We start from the raw sequence: 23,737 nt of genomic DNA, 5'->3' as shown, positions 1-23,737 counted from the left end.
TTTTTTGTGTACTGTGGAAATGACAGCTCTTGGTTCACACACAATATGCCAGTATTCCATAATTACCATTGCATTGAATTTTGGAAAGTTGAGGTAAGAAAGCGTTCTATTTTTAAATGTTTGGCCTTCATACGTTATTCAAATGTTGATCCTACAAGTTAGTGAGGTTAACTGCTGTAAGGCAGTATATACACAGTTGTGCTCAAATGTTTGCATACCCTTGGAGAATTGGTAATATATGTACCATTTTAAAGAAAACATGAGTGAGCAGGCAAAACACATTTCTTTTATTTCTTATGGGATTCATATTCAACTGTAGGTTATAACAGAATGGCATAATCATAAAACAAAACATGGCAACAAAGAAAACAATTAAATGACACCTGTTCAAAAGTCTGCATACCCTTAGTTTTTAATACTGTGTATTGCCCCTTTAGCATCAATGACAGCGTGCAGTCTTTTGTAATAGTTGTCTATGAGGCCCCAAATTCTTGCAGGTGGTATAGCTGCCCATTCGTCTTGGCAAAATGCCTCCAGGTCATGCAAAGTCTTTGTTCGTCTTGCATGAACCACACGTTTGAGATCTCCCCAGAGTGGCTCGATGATATTAAGGTCAGTAGACTGTGATGGCCACTCCAGAACCTTCACCTTTTTCTGCTGTAACTATTGGAGGGTCAACTTGGCCTTGTGCTTAGGGCCATTATCGTGCTGGAAAGTCCAAGAGCGTCCCAATGCGCAGCTTTCGTATAGAAGAATGCAAATTGTCTGCCAGTATTTTCTGACAACATGCTGCATTTATCTTGCCATCAATTTTCACAAGATTCCCCGTGCCTTTAGATCTCACACACCCCCAAAACATCAGTGAGCCACCACCATGCTTCACAGTGGGGATGGTATTCTTTTCACTATAGGCCTTGTTGACCCCTCTCTAAACATAGCACTTATGGTTGTGTCCATATTACAAATTACAGTGTGCCAGAAGCTGTGAGGCATGTCAAGGTGTTGTCGGGCATATTGTAACCGGGCTTTTTTGTGGCATTGGCACAGTAAAGGCTTCTTTCTGGCAACTCGACCATGCAGCTCATTTTTGTTGAAGTATCGTCGTATTGTGCTCCTTGAAACAACCACACTGTCTTTTTCCAGAACAGCCTGTATTTCTCCTGAGGTTACCTGTGGGTTTTTCTTTGTATCCCGAACAATTCTTCTGGCAGTTGTGGCTGAAATCTTTCTTGGTCTACCTGACTTTGGCTTGGTATCAAGAGATCCCTGAATTTCCCATTTCTTAATAAGTGATTGAACAGTACTGACTGGCATTTTCAAGGCTTTGGATATCTTTTTATATCCTTTTCCATCTTTATAAAGTTCCATTACCTTGTTACGCAGGTCTTTTGACAGTTCTTTTCTGCTCCCCATGGCTCAGTATCTAGCCTGCTCAGTGCATCCACGTGAGAGCTAACAAACTCATCGACTATTTATACACAGACACTATTTGCAATTTAGGAAGCCACAGGTGTGGGAAATTAAACTTTAATTGCCATTTAAACCTGTGTGTGTCACCTTGTGTGTCTGTAACAAGGCCAAACATTCAAGGGTATGTAAACTTTTGATCAGGGCCATTTGGGTGATTTCTGTTATCATTATGATTTAAAAAGGAGCCAAACAACTATGTGATAATAAATGGCTTTATATGATCACTATTCTTAAATAAAAGATCAAGATTGCATGATCAGTCATATTTTCAAAATCAATGGCAAAATTTCACAATTTCTGCCAGAGTTTGCAAACTTTTGAGCACAACTGTATATATATATATATATATATATATATATATATATATATATATATATATATATATATATACACACACACACTATATTGCCAAAAGTATTCGTTCACCCATCCAAATAATTGAATTCAGGTGTTCCAATCACTTCCATGGACACAGGTGTATAAAATGAAGCACCTAGGCATGCAGACTGCTTCTACAAACATTTGTGAAAGAATGGGCTGCTCTCAGGAGCTCAGTGAATTCCAGCGTGGTACTGTGATAGGATGCCACCTGTGCAACAAGTCCAGTCGTGAAATTTCCTCGCTACTAAATATTCCACAGTCAACTGTCAATGGTATTATAACAAATTGGAAGCGATTGGGAATGACAGCAACTCAGCCACGAAGTGGTAGGCCACGTAAAATGACAGAGCGGGGTCAGCGGATGTTGAGGCGCATAGTGCGCAGAGCTCGCCAGCTTTCTGCAGAGTCAATCGCTACAGACCTCCAAAGTTCATGTGGCCTTCAGATTAGCTCAAGAACAGTGCATAGAGAGCTTCATGGAATGGGTTTCCATGGCTGAGTGGCCATACATCACCAAGTACAATGCAAAGCGTCAGATGCAGTGGTGTAAAGCACGCCGCCACTGGACTCTAGAGCAGTGGAGACGCGTTCTCTGGAGTGACGAATCACGCTTCTCCATCTGGCAATCTGATGGACGAGTCTGGGTTTGGTGGTTGCCAGGAGAACGGTACTTGTCTGACTGCATTGTGCCAACTGTGAAGTTTGGTGGAGGGGGAATTATGGTGTGGGGTTGTTTTTCAGGAGCTGGGCTTGGCCCCTTAGTTCCAGTGAAAGGAACTCTGAATGCTTCAGCATACCAAGAGATTTTGGACAATTCCATGCTCCCAACTTTGTGGGAACAGTTTGGGGATGGCCCCTTCCTGTTCCAACATGACTGCGCACCAGTGCATAAAGCAAGGTCCATAAAGACATGGATGAGCGAGTTTGGTGTGGAAGAACTTGACTGGCCTGCACAGAGTCCTGACCTCAACCCGACAGAGCACCTTTGGGATGAATTAGAGCGAAGACTGCGAGCCAAGCCTTCTCGTCCAACATCAGTGTCTGACCTCACAAATGCGCTTCTGGAAGAATGGTCAGAAATTCCCATAAACACACTTCTAAACCTGTGGAAAGCCTTCCCAGAAGAGTTGAAGCTGTTATAGCTGCAAAGGGTGGGCCGACGTCATATTAAACCCTATGGATTAAGAATGGGATGTCACTTAAGTTCATATGCGTCTAAAGGCATATGAGTGAATACTTTTGGCAATATAGTGTATATCCATCCTTGATTAGTTCAGAAGGAGAGATGCCTTTTGTGATTACAACAACAACTAAATTTACATCATGTCAACAATGGTTACTATGTGTTAATGCCATAATTCAAGCTGTAAGAAATAGGATGAGGAAGCATTACATGGAAAATTGACTAATCATTAAAGGCAAAAGAGAAAAGCATCAGTCTGATCAACTGGAATATTAGAAAATGAAGGGTTCTGCCTCTTATCACATACAATGGGTTAGAAAAATAAGTAAGGGTATATCTATAATATAGATTATATCAAGTAGACATAGTGGTAAAGAGCAGAGTTGGTTATTTTAAGCAGAACATGCATTAATCAAAATATTCTAAATTATTTGCTGAAGTATTCTAATTTCAGTTTTAAGCGATGAACCTCATCTTTGCACAACTTCACATTGTTATAATAAAATATACACACTGGTGGCCCAAAGTTTGGAATAATGTACAGATTTTGCTCTTATGGAAAGAAATTGGTACTTTTATTCACCAAAGTGGCATTCAACTGATCACAATGTATAGTCAGGACATTAATAATGTGAAAAATGACTATTACAATTTGAAAAAAAAAAATCAGAACTTCTTAAACTTCTTCAAAGTGTTCTCATCAAAAAATCCTCCACGTGCAGCAATGACAGCTTTGCAGATCCTTGGCACTCTAGCTGTCAGTTTGTCCAGATACTCCGGTGACATTTCACCCCACGCTTCCTGTAGCACATAGCGAGTGAAAGCAAAGAACTGAGCTGACAAAGAGCATGAAGCAACAGTGACACAAATTATTGCATGCATTGGGCATCTCCATCATGAAAGTTCAGCTAAATCAGACAAACTACGTGTGGTGTGTTGTTTTGTTAGAGAAACAAAGGAGAAAGAGAAAGCTGATAGTGTGATAAAGAGACTAACAGTAAATTATTGTGCGATTAAAGAAGTAGCTTTGATTAGCTTAATTAATTAGTTTATTTTAGCTTTATTAAGTATAATGCAGCCATTCAAAATAAACAAAAAGAATGAGTAGCCTACTATTTTGTAAAATTTCATTTAATTTTCATAATTTAAGAAGAGACAGCAAACATCTCAACTTTGTAAAAAAGCGGCAGCTTGATCAACTTGATTGAGACATATAGTCAGGACCGGACTGATGCACGGGCTAACCTGGGCTGCAGCCCAGGGCTCTAGCCTGTTGGGTGCCTGGGCCAATTTATTGGGAAATTAAAAAAGACAAGTGGCCAAAAACATGACAAAGTGCTCCTTTCACACAAAGAAAACAACTAAAGGCGGGTTACATCTCTCTCCTCTTCTAACCACAAAAAATAATCATATCATCACACTAATAGATGGCCCTTGCAATAATTGCACAAACATGTTTTCCCACAGTACAATAAATGTTGCTATAATGACCTAAAAGCCAATTAAGGTTTCAGTTTTCTTTTTATCAAGGTTTAGAAACAGTTCAAGGAATGAAACTGAAAACTAACAAATGTTTTTTTTTTTTTTTTTTTTTGCAGAATCTTAGTTGTAATATATTATTTTATTTTATTAAACAACCTTTTAATTATTCCAGAGTGCTGTTAACTGGTTAATCAAACTTTGTCTTTCCAATATTTGTTCATGTAACCAAAGACAAAAAAAATAAAAATAATTACACACACACCCACACCCACCCACACACACACACACACATATATATATATATTTAGTATGTGTACATCAAGAAATGTTATATTAACAATAATAATGGTTCTCACCCATCTGTTGTTAATTAAAAAAAAAAACAGCTGCATCCACTAAAGCTATAGTCACTTTAAATCTATGCTCAAAGTACACGTGTCATTATTCTCACATATTGAATATCCAAAATACAGCCAACATACAACCTCATAAATCTATGATGTGACTCATCCAAGGACCCAGTGATACTTACATCCAACACTGCACATTTACATGGTCTTGACAGACACTGAAACACTTGGGTTTTGTAATGCAATGCAGGAACTTCAGGACACAATAAACCCCCTGAGCATGCTGCCATTTGGAAGGCCAAGACATCACTGGTGGCTATATTTGTATTTAGTCCAAATAAGAATGTAAGTTTATGGATGGGCTATCAAGTTTCAGATTTTTATTCAGTGGGTCCCATTATATCTCATCAGTAACTCCCCCAACAATTTAAAAGCTTTTTGCTCTTTGCCAGCAGGTTATCACCTTTCCAGTGGAAAGACTGACCTTATGGCTGATAACGCCTACTTTCAATCAAATCTCATGTTACTGCCAAACAGAGGGAGTATCACACTCTACTAAGATGCATATAGTTCTTTTGAGGAAAATGTGGCATGCAAAAGAATATGAAGAAATCCTGGAATTCAGCTCATTTACTAGACATATTATTCAGGAAAATTGTGTACGTATACATATTAAAATGCTTTTGCTACCATTTCAGGAGGTTGGAGTGTAATGTGATACTTGCATGTAAACTGAAGTGAATATGTAATATGATTGTTACTTTGAAATGGCAATGATAAATACCTAATGATTTGTCCATAGAAAGTAAATAGAAAGGCCCCATTTCCACACTCTCTTACCACTCTTGCTGTGGAAAAGCAGGGCTATAATCACACAATGACTCAAGATGGAGTTTGTCACCACCTTGGACTTTGTTGCATCCCTGGGAGAGGTTTGGGGAGCCTCAGCTGTTCTTAGCATGGAAAGGCATGATCTTTTGGCATCCCCCCCTTGTTTCTTGAAACTGGAGGAATAAAGGTATACCAATTTTATTTCTATAAAACATTTCAAACTTGTAAGGCTCCTGCAACTTTATACCAGTGACATTTGTTTTCCTTTCCAAGACCAAGGCTTTATATTGCCAGAAGACACTCAAAGTACAAATACCTGGGGCTAATGACCTTAACTTTGGGGTTATTCATTTGCTCCCCTTATTCATTTCTGTTGATCTAAGTTTGAAATAATTGATTACCATTCTAGGCAGAATTCTTAGAATTAATTTCTCTACCTGGATTCATTCTTATGTATAGCAATGTAATTGTCAATATAATTCATATGCCAACCCAAAACTCTAGTCAACAGGGACAGGTAATTTTAAACAGTTAATGATAATTTCATGATTACATATATTTAATATCCAATCATGAATTTAAATTGTGAAAACAAGCCAAACTCTTCTCAATGCTGTACTGGACATTTTAAAAACCATCTTGAGACTCCTTTTAATGTGACTTTAATATATCAAGAGATAAAAATAATACAGTGATGCTGTTTAAGAGAACAGATGTAAGTGGACAAAAATTTTTTCATGCCCCAAAATGAGATGCTGACAGGCGGCTCCACCCCTATATAAGAATCTTGTTAGACCCTCCCAAGGCTCACAGCTACCCAGCTAAGGTGAGTTTCTCAACTTCAACCTACAAAGCAGACTTTCTCCATGCACATTTCTCTTTTCCATTTTTCTGCTGTACTCTCTGTAGTCTTTTTTAATTTCCTATTATAATATTGTGCATCTTAGAGAAAACTATGCTTTAAGGTATTACTTTTATAACTTTAAGGTATTACTTTTACCTTACGTGCTTAATTTTATTTTTTGGGTTAGTTATAAAGTTTCAGCTGAAAATGAATGCCTTGTTTTTGTTAACAGTATACAGAGGTGGTAAATCAGAACATCAAGACCAGTTCCCAAGAGTCGGTGTAAGACAAAGGTAAAAATGGGTGCATCTTTGACAAAATAAAATTAAATACTAAACAATTTTAAACTGACATTCCTCATGCAGCTTGTAAAAATTAATGCCTAATTGAAGCACATTCTATTTTATAACAAAAAATGTTTTGTAATTCTCAACCACCATTACCGAAATATAAAGTTGTTAGTCAATAAAATTTATTGAGTGTTTTTCTGGAAGAGTGCCACCATGAGTGGGGACCCTGAAATGGAGTGTTTTGGCCCCGCTGCCATTTACCTCCGCAAGCCAGAGAAGGAGAGGCTGGAGGCACAAAATACGCCATTTGATGCCAAAACTGCATACTTTGTGACCGAACCCAAGGAAATGTACCTCAAGGGTTTTCTCAAGAGTCGGGAAGGTGGCAAAGCCACGGTGGAAACTCTGTGTGGCAAAGTGGGTACAAAATAATTTGTCAAGTAAATTTGTCAATAAATTTGCCATGTAAATTTGACATCAGAATTGCTTTTTTTTATTTTTTATTACTTTCTCTCCAGACCATTACAGTGAAGGAGAATGAAATTTACCCGATGAATCCCCCCAAGTTTGATAAGATTGAGGACATGGCCATGATGACCCACCTCAATGAACCTGCTGTGCTGTACAACCTCAAAGAGCGTTATGCAGCATGGATGATCTACGTAAGTGAACAATTTTAATATTAACCCATGTCAAACACGTTATACTGTTTTATTAAAAAAAAAAAAAAATCAATTAAATGTCTTTACGACTCATGAAGTTTTGCCACTCAAGAGTAATGTAAAGAACATTGCTCTCTTTCAGACCTACTCTGGGCTCTTCTGTGTCACTGTGAACCCCTACAAGTGGCTCCCAGTGTACGATAGTGTGGTTGTGACAGCCTACAGGGGCAAGAAAAGGATTGAAGCCCCACCTCACATCTTTTCAATTTCTGACAATGCATATCAGTTCATGCTCACTGGTATGATTTATTATATATAAATAAATAAATAAATTTATTATATATCTTTAAAATATATATATATATATATATATATATATTTTAAAGATTTTGAATGAAGTTTAAGTCAAAGTAAGACTGTCAAAAGACCCTCTAAATGATTTATGAGCCACAGTTTTACTGCACTATTGTAGATATAATGAACTTCTTTGTACTTTCTTGTAGATCGTGAGAATCAGTCTATCCTGATTACGTAAGTATTTTTCTCGTTCAAGTCTGGCATGGGCGCCTGCAGGATTTAATCTGAGGGTAGGCACAGAAATCTGCCTAGAGGTCTGCATGGGCCTTAAAATGAAACCCGAACCCGACCCGAAACTGAGACCGTGTGGCCCGACCCTACCCGGCCCGAACGATATTCTGAATACACTGTACACGATACACTGTATCCAGCGCTGTATTCATAAATACCCTGACACGGTTTTACTGTGTGAGAAACCGCTCCAAATGATTCGGTGAGAGAGCGCTCTGAGCGAATTGTAGCCTACTGAATCACGAATCGATTTAGACCATTTTGCAAGCCTGTTTGGCCAATTCACTGAAAAGATCCGACTCAAAAGAATTATTCATTTCACAAATTGGGCATTGCTAGTTCTTTTAAACAGCCAACACAAATACGGGACACATTTCATTATTGGTGAAATATTCTGAGAGTAAATATTTCTTATGTAAGTCAGAGCGCTCATGGTATGCACAGTGCATATGGCCGTACAGCTGCAGGCGCCACTGAAGTCTGATGCATATTATATTATATTATTATTATATAGGCTAATATATTTTCAGTGGAGAATCTGGTGCAGGAAAGACTGTAAACACCAAACGTGTCATCCAATACTTTGCGACAATCGCTGTCTCTGGACAGAAGAAGACGGAGCACATTCCAGGAAAAATGCAGGTATTTGCCATTTAATTTTGACAATATATGATATTAAAGTTTTTTTAAATGCTTTGTTTGTCAATAATGGTTTAAATGTAAATTAATTAAATATGTGTTTAATGAAATTGATTGAATTGACAGCTTTATTAATATAGTCAGGGAGTCAGTTTCATTTATGTTTTGTAAGACATACACCTGTGATGTGCACAGAACGGAGGCAGCAGGGACACAACCCCCTTTCGTTCACAAACCTAAAGGTGCACTTTTGGTCATCCAGAAAAAGGGAGAAATTTTAATAATTAAATCAAAATAGGTAAATAAAACAAAATCTTGTAATAATCTCACAATAACAGTAATAGTGTGTTATTATGAGATTTCTTTGTAAATGACGTGTGTATTAAAGAAAATTAAGCAGAGGTGCCTTTGAGCGCACGTGCTACAGCAGATCGGGGGGCAGATTCCAATAGCAAGTGATTCTCACTATGCCCTATACTCACTCTATGGTGCAGAGCCCTTGAAGTGGGTACTCTGAAGGAAACATGGCATTACTGTATGAGTGTACCCTTCGCTAACATTCTTGTGGAAGGGCCCTTCGAGAAAAGATATTTTTCTCACTTTTGTTTTGAATGAGCTTTTGAGTTGCATCCCCTCCCGCAGCAAGTCCACTCCAAGAATAATACTCGATTGCTACAGCATTTCCGACATCGCGTACCCCTTGTGTAGACAGATTTATTCATTATAATGGGAGCACTCCAGCCAGGTCTCCTAAGCAACCAAATTGGCCCGTTTGCCAGGGAGGGTAGAGTCACATGTGGTAACCTCCTCGTGGTCGCTATAATGTGGTTCCCTCTCGGTGGGGCGCGTGGTGAGTTGGGCGTGGATGCTGCGGTGGATGGCGTGAAGCCTCCACATGAGCTATGTCTCTGCGGTAACGCGCTCAACAAGCCATGTGATAAGTTGCGTGGGTTGACGGTCTCAGACACGGAGGCAACTGAGATTCATCCTCCACCACCCGGATTGAGTCACTACGCCACCACGAGGACTTAGAGTGCATTGGGAATTGGGCATTCCAAATTGGGGGGGGGGGGGGGATTTATAATGGGAGCGGTCGTGTACCATTACCATTTTTTGGACATGTAGGCTTCCATGATAACCATTCAAAACCATGGTACACTATCCTGACCTTCATTGTACCATGGTTCTGCCATATTATTGGGTTAAGGTCCCATATATTTGTGGATGAGACAATGAGAGAAAGTGAAATGAGTGATGAGACAAGAAAAACATAAGAGCCCTATTACAAAAAAATTAAATAATTATAATAAATAAAAAACTTATACTGTGCCGTTATTAGGGTAATGCTATGGAACTGAATGATTGATCATGTTCATATTTCATGATACTTTCATGGTACTCCAAGGTACTCCACTTACTTTAAAAAATATCATGGTTCTACTATGACACGTCAAAAACATGGGGTTATCACAAAACATGTCTGAATGAATAAATAAACAAGTTTTATACCATGGTTTTTGAAACATAACAGAATAGGCTATTATTTATAATAAAGGAAAAATTGAAAAAAATTATATACTACAGGTACAGTATATATATATATATATATATATATATATATATATATATATATATATATATATATATATATACAAAAAAAATGGTTAAATATTCAAAAAGCAAAGAAGTATTTATTTCTACTCATTCAAAAAAAAAAAAATAAATAAATAAAAAAAATAATGTGATCTTTTTTATTCTTCTGCCCCTGTCCCTGCTAAGTTCTGTGCACGTCACTGGCATTCACATAAACATTCTTGTCAAGCGGGCAGTAGAGGTCTTACATGACTGTTACATTAAAACATATTCTCTACACATTAGGGTTCCCTGGAAGATCAAATCATTGCAGCCAACCCCTTGCTGGAAGCCTATGGAAATGCAAAGACTGTGAGGAATGATAACTCCTCTCGCTTTGTGAGTACTGAGCCAACTGCCATGTTTCACTTTGTGATCTGATTCTGTAATGTCAAATAATTATCTAATAAATCTCTGGTCAAACCCTGTAGGGTAAATTCATACGAATCCATTTTGCGTCCACTGGAAAGTTGGCCTCAGCTGATATTGAAACTTGTGAGTCCTTCTTTCTTTCAGATGTCAACTGATTGATATAGACTTTTTTTTTTTTTAATCCTTATGATAACCATGTGATTGTTCCATAGATCTACTGGAAAAGTCCAGGGTAACTTTCCAGCTGTCTGCTGAGAGGAGCTACCACATCTTCTACCAGCTCTGCACTGGCCATAAGCCAGAACTGCTAGGTATAAAAATATTTTAGTAACATAGAAATGTATGATATACTGGTGAACTACATTATTTAAACATGTGTCAAATACACTGGATGTTGCATTAGTGAATTAAACTTGATTAAATATTTTCTTCCTACAGAGGCTCTATTGATCACCACCAACCCATATGACTATCCCATGATCAGTCATGGTGAAATCACAGTCAATAGCATCAATGATGTGGAAGAGTTCATTGCAACTGATGTAAGTGGAAATCAAATGCTTAAGCATTATCATTTTGCCTATTAATTTACAAAAAAGCCGGGATGCATCATTGTCTACAAAGACTTAAATGTTAAGTCCCATATATCATAAATATATCTGACATGTAGTCCTTTTGGCCTAACTGATCAATTTATAATTATGTCATATGTTCATTCCGAGATGCTATTCTGCTCACTACACTTGTACAAAGTAGTTATCTGAGTTACCAGACCCTTTCTGTCAGCTCAAACCAGTCTGGCCATTTTCTGTTGACCTCTCTCATCAACAAGGCATTTCCATCCACAGAACTGTCGATCACTGGATGTTTTTAGTTTCTGGCATCATACTGAGTAAACTTTAGAGACTGTTATGCATGAAAATCCCAGGAGAACAGCAGTTGCAGAAATACTCAAACCAGCCCATCTGGCACCAACAATCATGCCACGGTCGAAATCACTGAGATCAAATTTTTTCCCCATTCTGATGGTTAATGTGAACATTAACTGAAGCTCCTGACCCGTATCTGCAAGATGTTATGCATTGCACTACTGCCACATGATTGGTTGATTAGATTATTGCATGAATAAGTAGGTTTACAGGTGTACTTAATAAAGTGGTCGGTGAGTGTATATTGTCTATGACTAGAGACGATTGTTTTTGACTTGTAGACAGCCATTGACATCTTGGGCTTCAGTGCTGAGGAAAAAATAAGCATCTACAAGCTGACAGGAGCTGTGATGCATCATGGAAACATGAAGTTCAAGCAGAAGCAGAGGGAGGAGCAGGCAGAGCCTGATGGAACTGAGGGTTTGTGTAACTTAAATTCAAGCTTAGCTAAAATAGTTCAAGATGGCTCAGCAAGAAATATGGATACATGGTTACAATATAGATAACTTAAGTCATTTATTTTAAATATTTTTTCCAGTGGCTGATAAAATTGCTTACCTCTTTGGACTAAACTCTGCTGACATGCTGAAAGCTTTGTGTTACCCCAGAGTGAAGGTCGGGAATGAATTTGTGACCAAGGGTCAAACTGTTCCTCAGGTATGCAGACCTTACATGTGATGCACCAGTAAATATTAGAACTTGTTTGTGAATATGCTTTGAAAAAAATTAAATGGTACTGTATTTTCAATTGTATTGGTAGTAGGCTGTTGTTAACGGCATATAATGATAATTTTTTATAAACTAGGTGTATAATGCAGTTATGGCACTGTCCAAGTCAGTCTATGAGAAGATGTTCTTGTGGATGGTTGTCCGAATCAATGAGATGTTGGACACCAAACAGCCAAGACAGTTCTTCATTGGAGTGCTTGACATTGCTGGGTTTGAAATCTTCGATGTAAGTATAGGAGATGATACTGCGTATGCATTTGAGTATACAGTATGGACTGAATGTTTTCATGTTCTCTGTAGTACAACAGCCTGGAGCAGCTGTGCATTAATTTCACCAATGAGAAACTGCAACAGTTTTTCAACCACCACATGTTTGTGCTGGAACAAGAGGAATACAAGAAAGAGGGCATTGAGTGGGAGTTCATTGACTTTGGTATGGACTTGGCTGCCTGCATTGAACTCATTGAGAAGGTAACAAATCTCTCCCTGTGTTATTCATTTTAACATAACTGCTGTACTTTGATTCCTCATCATATCTAAGAAGTAAATGTGCTCTTTCTTGTAGCCAATGGGCATTTTCTCCATCCTTGAGGAGGAGTGTATGTTCCCTAAGGCAACAGACACTACCTTCAAGAACAAGCTGCATGATCAGCATCTTGGTAAAACTGCAGCTTTCCAGAAACCCAAACCTACCAAAGGCAAGGCTGAGGCCCACTTTTCCTTGGTGCACTATGCTGGAACTGTGGATTACAACATCACAGGTTGGCTGGATAAGAACAAGGACCCTCTAAATGACTCTGCAGTTCAGTTGTACCAGAAGTCTTCAGTCAAACTGATGGCTCACCTATATGCTTCTCATGCATCTGTTGACGGTAATTATTTCTGAATTGTGCAACCATCTGTTCATATATGAAGGTCTATAATTTAACGTCTTTTTAAGCAGTTACTTTCTTGAGACTGAACATCAAACAGCTGGCTCACCTGTATGCTCTCATGTAGCCGCTATAGATTACACATTTCTGATTGAAATCTTAGGTTACATTTCTATTAGATTTCTGATTTCTGTAGATGGTACTGTTTACCAGAGGTTACATTATTTTTTATGATTTACCAACAGCTGATGCTGGAGGTGGCAAAAAGGGTGGGAAAAAGAAGGGTGGCTCCTTCCAGACTGTGTCTGCTTTGTTCAGGGTATAATTCTATGGTTCCATTTTACTCTTTATATTTTTAATATTTTATACAAAACAAGGGTGTACTAGCTGATGGCTCCTTTGTTTATTCTTAAACCAACAGGAGAACTTGGGCAAGCTGATGACTAATCTGAGAAGCACTCATCCTCATTTTGTGCGTTGCTTGATTCCAAATGAGTCAAAGACTCCAGGTCAATTATTTTTTCATTATAAAATAAGACTCAAAGCACCATCCAGCGAACAACCATGTGATATTTAAGAGGAGTGGTCCAATGTTCAAAATAAACATAAGCAACTTGTCTAAGTGCTGTATAATCATTTAGTTTGCATTGACTGTTTTTTAGGTCTTATGGAGAACTTTCTGGTCATCCACCAGTTGCGCTGTAATGGTGTACTGGAGGGAATCAGAATCTGCAGAAAGGGTTTCCCAAGCAGAATCCTCTATGGTGACTTTAAACAGAGGTCATTAACGGAAATTATGTATCAGTTCATTGTGTATTAATTAATATTTCAATATAGTCTAACTAGTTTAGCAAATAAAAATATGTGCCCCATGAGTCTTCTGCTGTCTTAGTTTCTTCATTTTGAACTATCATCCATCTCATAGAACTTATATTAGAGTTTAAAATCTTCAGGTTCAATAACTTTTAGTAGCTTTGATACAAGCTGAACAATCATCTTTGTACCCAAAATGGGTTTGAAACAGTTGTAGGCTAAAATTACTGCATTAATTAAATATATAAAAGAAAACTATTTTTGAATGTCTTCTCTTGCAGATACAAGGTACTGAATGCTAGTGTCATCCCTGATGGTCAGTTCATTGACAATAAGAAGGCCTCAGAGAAGCTCCTTAGCTCAATTGATGTGGATCACACCCAGTACAAGTTTGGACACACCAAGGTTAGGAATGACACAAGATCAAATTTATGACTTTTGACAAATACAGCTGCCATTAACAATGTCAAAACCAAATTTCAGGTGTTTTTCAAAGCTGGACTTTTGGGTCTTCTTGAGGAGATGCGAGATGAAAAACTTGTAATTCTTGTGACCATGACTCAGGCACTGTGCAGGGGCTTTCTTATGAGGAGAGAGTTTGTCAAAATGATGGAGAGAAGGTATTATGTTTAAAGATAATGTCATCATCCAGCCCTGCTTGAATTGTTTTATGGATTCCTTTGCTCTACTTCTTCAACACTTGTTCTGACCTTTTCTATTTATTTTAAAAATAGAGAGTCCATCTATACCATCCAATACAACATCCGCTCATTCATGAATGTGAAACACTGGCCATGGATGAAGCTGTATTTTAAGATCAAGCCTCTGTTGAAGAGCGCAGAGACTGAGAAGGAAATGGCAGCCATGAAGGAGAACTTTGAAAAAATGAAGGGGGATCTGGCAAAGGCACTTGCCAAGAAGAAGGAGCTCGAGGAGAAAATGGTTTCTCTGCTACAGGAGAAAAATGACCTGCAGTTACAAGTGGCATCTGTGAGTTTTTGCAACTTCATCCCATAACTATTACTGTGTGTGGTAAGTAGACCTTATCATATATATGATTTCATTGTAGGAATGTGAGAATCTTTCTGATGCTGAGGAAAGGTGTGAGGGTCTTATCAAAAGTAAGATCCAGCTCGAGGCTAAACTTAAAGAGACAACTGAGAGACTGGAGGATGAAGAGGAAATCAATGCCGAACTGACAGCGAAGAAAAGAAAACTAGAGGATGAGTGCTCTGAGCTGAAGAAAGACATTGATGATTTAGAGCTCACCTTAGCTAAAGTGGAGAAGGAGAAGCATGCCACCGAGAACAAGGTTAATAACTCGAGAATAAGGTAGTGTTAATCTTGATATTTTAGTAAAGGTTTCAGTTATTCTAACATACCTGTCTCCTAGGTTAAAAACCTTACTGAGGAAATGGCATCTCAAGATGAGGTCATTGCCAAGCTGACTAAGGAGAAGAAAGCCCTCCAAGAGGCACATCAACAGACTCTTGATGATCTCCAGGCAGAAGAAGACAAAGTCAATACTCTAACTAAAGCCAAAGCAAAGCTTGAGCAGCAAGTAGATGATGTGAGTTTGAACAGCAACACATTAGTACTGATCTATCTAGCAGATTTCCTGCAGAAAATCAACCATGAAAATAGTATTTAGAATAAAAAATGCTCTCTAATATCCTTGCATTCCTTTAAAAATTATGTAACAGCTGGAGGGCTCTCTGGAGCAGGAGAAGAAACTCCGCATGGACCTGGAGAGAGCCAAGAGAAAGCTTGAGGGTGACCTCAAACTAGCTCAGGAATCCATAATGGACCTGGAGAATGACAAGCAACAACTAGAAGAAAGGCTGAAGAAGTGAGGGACCAGTAAATAATGTTATGATGCACTACCTACCATTCTCTTTCAAAATAATAAAGAATAAAAATTAATCTTAATAAAACCTTTGTATTTTCAAAACAGGAAGGATTTTGAGACCAGTCAACTTCTGAGCAAGGTCGAGGATGAGCAATCTCTTGGTGCTCAGCTTCAGAAGAAGATTAAAGAACTTCAGGTCACTCAAAGTGCTGTTGTGATTTTGTTGTTGCTCCTTGTTGCTGCTCCTTTTAAATAACTGTAACTGTTTCTTATGCTACCACAGGCTCGAATTGAAGAGCTGGAGGAGGAAATTGAGGCAGAACGTGCTGCCCGTGCAAAGGTTGAAAAGCAGAGGTCTGATCTCTCCAGGGAACTGGAGGAGATAAGCGAGAGGCTTGAAGAAGCAGGTGGTGCCACCGCTGCCCAGATTGAGATGAACAAGAAACGTGAGGCAGAGTTTCAGAAACTACGCCGTGATCTTGAGGAGTCCACCTTGCAGCATGAAGCAACAGCTGCAACTCTTCGCAAGAAACAGGCTGACAGTGTGGCAGAGCTGGGAGAGCAGATTGATAACCTCCAGCGTGTAAAACAGAAGCTAGAAAAAGAAAAGAGTGAGCTTAAAATGGAGATTGATGACCTGTCCAGCAGTATGGAGTCTGTTGCCAAATCAAAGGCAAGTAATTGATGACATTTATTATTTACGAAACATTACACAGTATTGAATTGGTGTAAAAAAAACTCCATCAAAAAATGAAATATTTTTCTGTGTTTGGCAGGGAAATCTTGAAAAGATGTGTCGTACACTGGAGGATCAGGTGAGTGAGTTAAAGACGAAGAATGATGAACATCTACGCCAGGTGAATGATCTTGGTGCCCAAAAAGCAAGACTCCAGACTGAAAATGGTAAATCATTTGGTTACACAAGAGATCATTAAATTACATGTCCATGTGCAATGGGAGTGACAATGGCTACAAACATCTATAAAATATAGCACCACTGAAAAACCTGCAATTATTGACTATCATCCATTTTAGGTGAAATGGGACGTCAGCTAGAGGAAAAAGAGGCTTTAGTTTCTCAGCTTACTCGAAGCAAACAGGCTTACACTCAGCAGATTGAAGAGCTGAAGAGGCAAATTGAGGAGGAAGTCAAGGTAACATGTTTGTCAGTATGAATTTAGGAACTGAACATAACAAAGTTTAATTGAATAACTCTAGAACATTCTTTGTTTAAAAGGCCAAAAATGCTCTGGCACATGCTGTTCAGTCTTCCCGCCATGATTGTGATCTGCTCAGAGAGCAGTTTGAGGAGGAACAGGAGGCCAAAGCTGAGCTCCAGCGTGGCATGTCTAAAGCCAACAGTGAGGTAGCTCAGTGGAGAACCAAATACGAGACTGATGCCATTCAGCGTACTGAAGAACTTGAGGAAGCAAAGTAAATTAAATCAACAATTTAATGTTCTAGCAACAAGAAATGAAGTAGCATCAGTGACTATCATTTTCTCATTGCTCTTAGGAAAAAGCTTGCTCAGCGTCTGCAGGAAGCAGAGGAGTCCATTGAGGCTGTGAATGCTAAATGTGGCTCTTTGGAGAAGACCAAGCAGAGACTGCAAGGTGAAGTTGAGGATCTTATGATTGATGTGGAGAGAGCTAATGCACTGGCTGCCAACCTTGACAAGAAGCAAAGAAACTTTGATAAAGTAAAGTAAACCAATTTTTATGCACCGTACCGCATGTAATTTGCAATATGATTTGATGGAATCAGTTCCTCCAGTTTAAACTTTGATTTTGATGTTGTAAAGGTCTTGGCAGAATGGAAGCAGAAGTATGAGGAAAACCAGGCAGAACTCGAAGGAGCCCAGAAAGAGGTTCGCTCTCTTAGCACTGAACTTTTCAAAATGAAAAATTCTTATGAGGAGACTTTGGACCAGCTGGAGACTCTGAAGAGGGAAAACAAAAACCTTCAGCGTATGTACAGTATTTCACTGCAGAATTATCAGTTACCTGTTCTTTTCCTAGTTAGACTTTTTCTATAAAATTGTTTGAAGAACATTTTTAACATACTCGTGTCCTTTCATGTATACAGAGGAGATTTCAGATTTAACTGAGCAGCTTGGTGAGACTGGAAAGACTATTCATGAGCTGGAAAAAGGGAAGAAAACAGCTGAGTCTGAAAAATCTGAAATCCAGACTGCTCTTGAAGAAGCTGAGGTAAGCTAACTTTTAGTTCACACACATTTTAAAATGGCAATTATCTTCATTGTTCCAGCAAACATAATCCTTGAAGTCCTAATTTTTTAGGCGACCCTGGAGCATGAAGAATCCAAGATTCTTCGTGTCCAGCTTGAGCTGAATCAAGTGAAGGGAGAGATAGACCGGAAATTGGCTGAGAAGGATGAGGAGATTGAACAGATCAAGCGAAACAGCCAGAGAGTGATTGAATCCATGCAGAGCACTCTGGATGCTGAAGTCAGAAGCAGAAATGATGCTTTGAGAATCAAGAAGAAGATGGAAGGAGACCTCAACGAGATGGAAGTTCAACTGAGCCATGCAAATCGCCAGGCTGCTGAAGCTCAGAAACAGCTCAGGAACATCCAGGGACAGCTTAAGGTTTGGTCTGTTACAGAGGTGTAGCACTGTAGCTCCATCTGATTAATTGCTAGATCTAATTGCTTCTTAATTGCTTCAGGATGCTCAACTGCATCTTGATGAGGCTTTACGGAGTCAGGAGGACATGAAAGAACAGGTTGCCGTGGTGGAACGCAGGAACAACCTGATGCTGGCTGAGATTGAGGAGCTGAGAGCTGCTCTGGAGCAAACAGAGAGAGGCCGCAAAGTGGCTGAGCAAGAACTGGTGGATGCGAGTGAACGAGTGACACTCTTACACTCCCAAGTAAGAGGAATGATTTTTTATAAAGCATTATTTGAAACTTTTTTAAACATTTTAACTCATAAACCTAGTTATTAAACAACATATGTTTATAACTTTAAAATAAAATATCCATCCATTTCTGTTTCTTCAGAATACCAGTCTTATCAACACCAAAAAGAAGCTTGAAGCAGATCTTGTTCAGATTCAAGGCGAGATGGAGGATATAGTCCAGGAAGCACGAAATGCTGAGGAGAAGGCCAAAAAAGCAATTACTGATGCAAGTTAAAAACTGAATTCATGCTAATCAACTGAGTTCTAATTGCAACATTATTTGCAGGTTAAGACTAAATAAGTTGCACATATTTTGATATTGTTGAAGCTGCAGTCGTAATATGAACTTTTTTGAGCAAAAAAACTAAAACTAAAACTAAAAATGAATACAAATTATTCCAGGCTGCCATGATGGCAGAGGAGCTCAAGAAAGAACAAGACACAAGTTCTCATCTTGAGAGGATGAAGAAAAACTTAGAGATTACAGTCAAAGACCTGCAGCACCGTCTGGATGAGGCTGAGAGTCTGGCCATGAAAGGGGGAAAGAAGCAGCTCCAGAAACTAGAGGCCAGGGTATGTGTCTTTAAATATGTGCTGTGCTACACACCACATACAGGAGTCTGAATTAATTTATTTCAACTCAAGTACTATAAGATCAGGCATAAAGTCAGTTAATATTTCCTGTGTTTCAGGTTCGTGAGCTGGAGAGTGAAGTTGAAGCAGAACAGAGACGTGGTGCTGATGCTGTGAAAGGTGTTCGCAAATACGAAAGAAGAGTCAAAGAACTCACTTATCAGGTAAATTAATCTAACACATACTGTATACTTAGGGATAGAAAATGGTCAAATTGAGACACTTTCTAATATTTATTCTGACACAGACTGAAGAAGATAAGAAGAATATTGTCAGACTGCAAGACCTTGTAGACAAACTTCAGCTGAAAGTCAAGGCCTACAAGAGACAGAATGAAGAGGCTGTGAGTGATTTTAGAGTTTAAGTTTCATAGCCTGTGGGATACAGATTCTTGCTTCCAACACTGACAGAAGAAATATCCTTTACTGTACATATACATTAAATTAGAAATGATTCAAACATGTCAGTCTAAATTGGTTATGGTACGACATTTTGTTTGAAACAGAGCAGGACTACTTTAGATATTATGAACCTTTACCATGTGTTATTCCATTGACAGGAAGAACAGGCCAACACTCACCTGTCCAGGTACAGGAAGGTGCAGCATGAGCTAGAGGAGGCTCAGGAGAGAGCTGACATCGCCGAGTCCCAGGTCAACAAGCTGAGAACTAAAAGCCGTGAATTTGGAAAGGTAATTATCATGCACATACAGCTTGTAAATAAAGTGATATGTATACAGTCACATTATTTGCACATAAGCATTGTATATAAAGTCCACAAAATGAAAGGGCCTACTTAATAAACTACATTAGCCTATGTGCTTGATTATTTAATGCTTAATTTAAATTTGTATTTGTTTACAGGGTAAAGAGGCTGAAGAATGAACAATGAGAAAGAGTGGACAGAAACAAGAACTCATATAATATGAGATTCTTATAAAAATGCCAAATAGATTTGTCTAGTAACTAATAAAAAGCAAACAAACGTATGATCTGGTGTATCTTTGTGTATCTGTTCTATTAAAACTTGCTGCAATGTGTGTTCATTAATTTCAGTTATAAAATACCCGTTATGAAATACAAGTAGCCATTCAAATGTCAGGATTTTTATTTTATTTTGCTAACATAATTATTAATATGCAAATATTTTTTGAAAAATTCCCCCAAAATAAGGATTTTTTTTTCAGAACAAACATCAAAAGTTCTAAATAAACTGTCCCAACAAATGCCCACATTTAATTATTTTTTTGGTTTTGTTAAGCCCCTTAGCCATGGTTTTGAACCCTGTTTGTTAGGATAGTGTGAATGAGCCAACTAACAAAGAATTCCAATGAAATGTGCTTGTGATAGGGACCAAAGCAGTCACAAGGAGTGATCACACCAGGAAGCAGGAATGGCATTCCTAAGATGTTGTTTACTTCGTAAGAGGTGCAAAATGTGCAAATAAACACACACATACATAAAACCAAGGTTACTTAAAAAAAAAAGTCTAAAAGCTAGAGTTCTCCCAAACTTGCAGAAAATATGCCACTCATTATTTTCACATGCAAATGAGCTTGTGATTTGCCGCAAATGTTTGCCAGATGTTTACAGCTCTTCACCGGTAGTGGTGAACCTGCAGCAAACCTTTGGCAACAATGGACAATTTGCAGCGAGTATGCCACAAAGCTCATTTGCATATTAATATGATCAGTAGAGAATTTGCAGAAAGTTGGCAGCAAATTTGCCATGAACTCTTGATTTTTTAAAGGGTTTTGGTACTAAATGCAGTACCTACTCCCCTCAAACATCAATGGAGGCCAGAGTATGTCGCATTCACCAAACAACCTGATCCATGAGCTCAACCTACCATTTTGACTCTCGCCTTATCGGCGACTGGGTTAAAGGATTAGTTCACCCAAAAATGAAACTTCTTTCATCATTTACTCACTCATGATATCCCAGATGTGTCTGACTTTCTTTCATCTGCTGAACTCAAATGAAGACTTTTTAAATTATTTCTCAGCTCTTTTGGTCCATACAATGTTAGGAAGGGGATGCATTTTTTTGCTATATGATTACCTTGACCTGTGCTGTTCGACGCTATTATCATCTGTCCCTCAACAGTTTTTGGCATCAAGCACATCAGTAGACCTAAACTCTTCTTAGTAAACTTTTCTCTGTAGGGGTTCAATCTCTCACTGGCTGGCAGGAGGCGCCACTGGCGGATCGTGTGACCTGCCACCAACCACTGGCAGATGGGGAGATGACAGTGGCAGCTCACAAGACCTGCCAGTCCGTACTGGCAGGAAGCAGCCAGCTAGTGGCCAGTCTTGTGACCAGCCACTTTGGCAAATGGCTGGAACCATTTACAATTGTCAGATTCTCACTAAAAGTAATTACATTATTTTATTCCTGTGGATATATTCTTATACATTAAAGACTCTTTAAGGAATTTATTTGCTATATGAGCTGTCTAATGTCTATGATCTCAGCTGGTAGGAAACAGCCGCTCACACTGGTCAGTCAGTTCAGCCCGTTTTTTGTAGTATTCCTTCCATTATAACTCAAATTTATAACTCAAATAATATCAGTTTGTTCGTATGGATCTGCTCTTATGCATTAAAGCCATCCTGTCTGGATTTATTTGCCATTAAAGCTGTCTATGTCATGATCCTGCCATTTTGGTCTGGTTTTATTCGTTATATGGCGGGATTGTGACAGTTTCCTCTACCTCTCTCTCAGGTTGTCCATGTGCTTTTGTTTTCTTCCTTCCCTTGTGTTCTCCATGGGTGCTGCTCAGCAGCGCATTCAGCTTTGTCATGACAGTGCTGATTCACACTTGTAATTATTGGCAGCACCTGTGTTCAGTCTTCCCTTCCTCTTTATATTCTTTCCTTCGTCTTGTCTTCCCCGTCAGTTTGTTGTGTTGTGTTCAGTCTCCAGTCCTTTTGTCTTGTTTTGTTTTTTCTCCCTAGTGATAGTTTTTGTTTTCTGTTTGGTTTAGCTGTTCTTGTCTGTTTGTTTTCAGTTCTATTTTTCTTATCTTTTATTTCTCCCTCGTGAGCATTTTGTATTTTTTTGGTTTCAATAAAACACCTTTCATTGCCATCCTGCATCTTGGGTCCTTCCTCAAGTATATTGTGACAGAACAATCTGACCAACTTTGGACCCAGCGGAGACATTTTTTGTTTTGTTTTTTTTTATCCCCTTTTTCTCCCCAATTTGGAATGCCCACTACTTAGTAGGTCCTCGTGGTGGTGTGGTTACTCGCCTCAATCCGGGTGGCAGAGGACAAGTCTGTTGCCTCCGCTTCTGAGACAGTCAATCCACGCATCTTATCACGTGGCTCGCTGTGCATGACACCGTGGAGACTCACAGCATGTGGAGGCTCATGCAACTCTCCATGATCCACGCACAACTTACCACGTGCCCCACCAAGAGCGAGAACCACATTATAGCGACCACGAGGAGGTTACCCCATGAGACTCTACCCTCCCTAGCAACCGGGCCAATTTGGTTGCTTAGGAGACCTGGCTGGAGTCACTCAGCAGGCCCTGGATTTGAACTCACGACTCCAGGAATGGTAGTCAGCGTCAATACTCGCTGAGCTACCCAGACCCAACTTTTTTGGTTTTTAATCTAAAATATTATTATTTTTGTGTTTGTACAACTGTTCATAGCCTTGATTATTTCCTTAAAATTAGTGGTTTAACATTACATTTTATCACTACTAAAATAATCATGTTACTATTTTATCATATGTTTCAGACTGTTTATGTGTTGCTTTTTTTAATTTTTTTATTTTTTTTTTAGCTCATTTTAGCTTGTGATTATTGAGAAATAATAAACTTTTGAACAACTGTACCTTCATAAAACATCATATTTCAGATTAAACCTCAAATGTGCAGAGAATGTGTTTGGTATTGACCATTCTTAAATTTACACACTAATTTTTCTGACTCTGGGTCTCATTTACTTCGAAGTGATTGGAATAACTGGTCTATGTATGGCCATTATAGTCTCACTTCCTGTTCCCGTTCAAAAATGCCGGCTAAAATCAGGCTTAGCCAATGGACTACTAAAACTTTCAGTAGTGACATCAGAATGTGGGACAGCCTTTTTAAAATGAATTATTAAACTTAACCCTTAATAGAAGGTAAATATTTTTCTTTCTCTTTAAAATAAATCAAATATATTTAAAAATAATAATAATTATAATAATATACAGTATATATTATTTTCATACATTGATTTAAAGGTTGGAAAATAGAAAGTACCCTATAAA

The 23,737-nt window shown here is 38.6% G+C and overlaps 1 protein-coding gene across 1 annotated transcript; it reads left to right on the top strand.

Annotated features, from left to right (window-relative positions):
• Positions 1-7,044: 7,044 nt before the first annotated feature.
• LOC127449289 (myosin heavy chain, fast skeletal muscle-like) lies at positions 7,045-20,452 on the top strand. The gene is made up of 39 exons (XM_051712622.1): positions 7,045-7,248; positions 7,350-7,493; positions 7,636-7,792; positions 7,997-8,024; positions 8,612-8,723; positions 10,599-10,691; positions 10,784-10,847; positions 10,937-11,035; positions 11,163-11,266; positions 11,935-12,073; positions 12,192-12,310; positions 12,459-12,608; positions 12,683-12,853; positions 12,948-13,254; positions 13,500-13,573; positions 13,676-13,763; positions 13,917-14,034; positions 14,349-14,472; positions 14,551-14,687; positions 14,802-15,057; positions 15,137-15,379; positions 15,461-15,637; positions 15,771-15,916; positions 16,022-16,112; positions 16,200-16,589; positions 16,693-16,819; positions 16,952-17,070; positions 17,154-17,350; positions 17,432-17,615; positions 17,718-17,883; positions 18,002-18,126; positions 18,217-18,525; positions 18,605-18,808; positions 18,939-19,064; positions 19,241-19,411; positions 19,531-19,635; positions 19,719-19,814; positions 20,031-20,162; positions 20,335-20,452. Exons 1-39 carry the CDS (start codon positions 7,045-7,047, stop codon positions 20,353-20,355), a joined length of 5,817 nt encoding a protein of 1,938 aa, XP_051568582.1. The 3' UTR covers positions 20,356-20,452.
• The last annotated feature ends 3,285 nt before the right edge of the window (positions 20,453-23,737 follow it).

The sequence above is a fragment of the Myxocyprinus asiaticus genome, chromosome 12 (genome assembly GCF_019703515.2).
Source record: "Myxocyprinus asiaticus isolate MX2 ecotype Aquarium Trade chromosome 12, UBuf_Myxa_2, whole genome shotgun sequence".
NCBI lineage: Eukaryota > Metazoa > Chordata > Actinopteri > Cypriniformes > Catostomidae > Myxocyprinus > Myxocyprinus asiaticus.
Note: the sequence above shows the minus strand (reverse complement) of the source record. Positions and strands in the feature narration are given on the sequence as shown.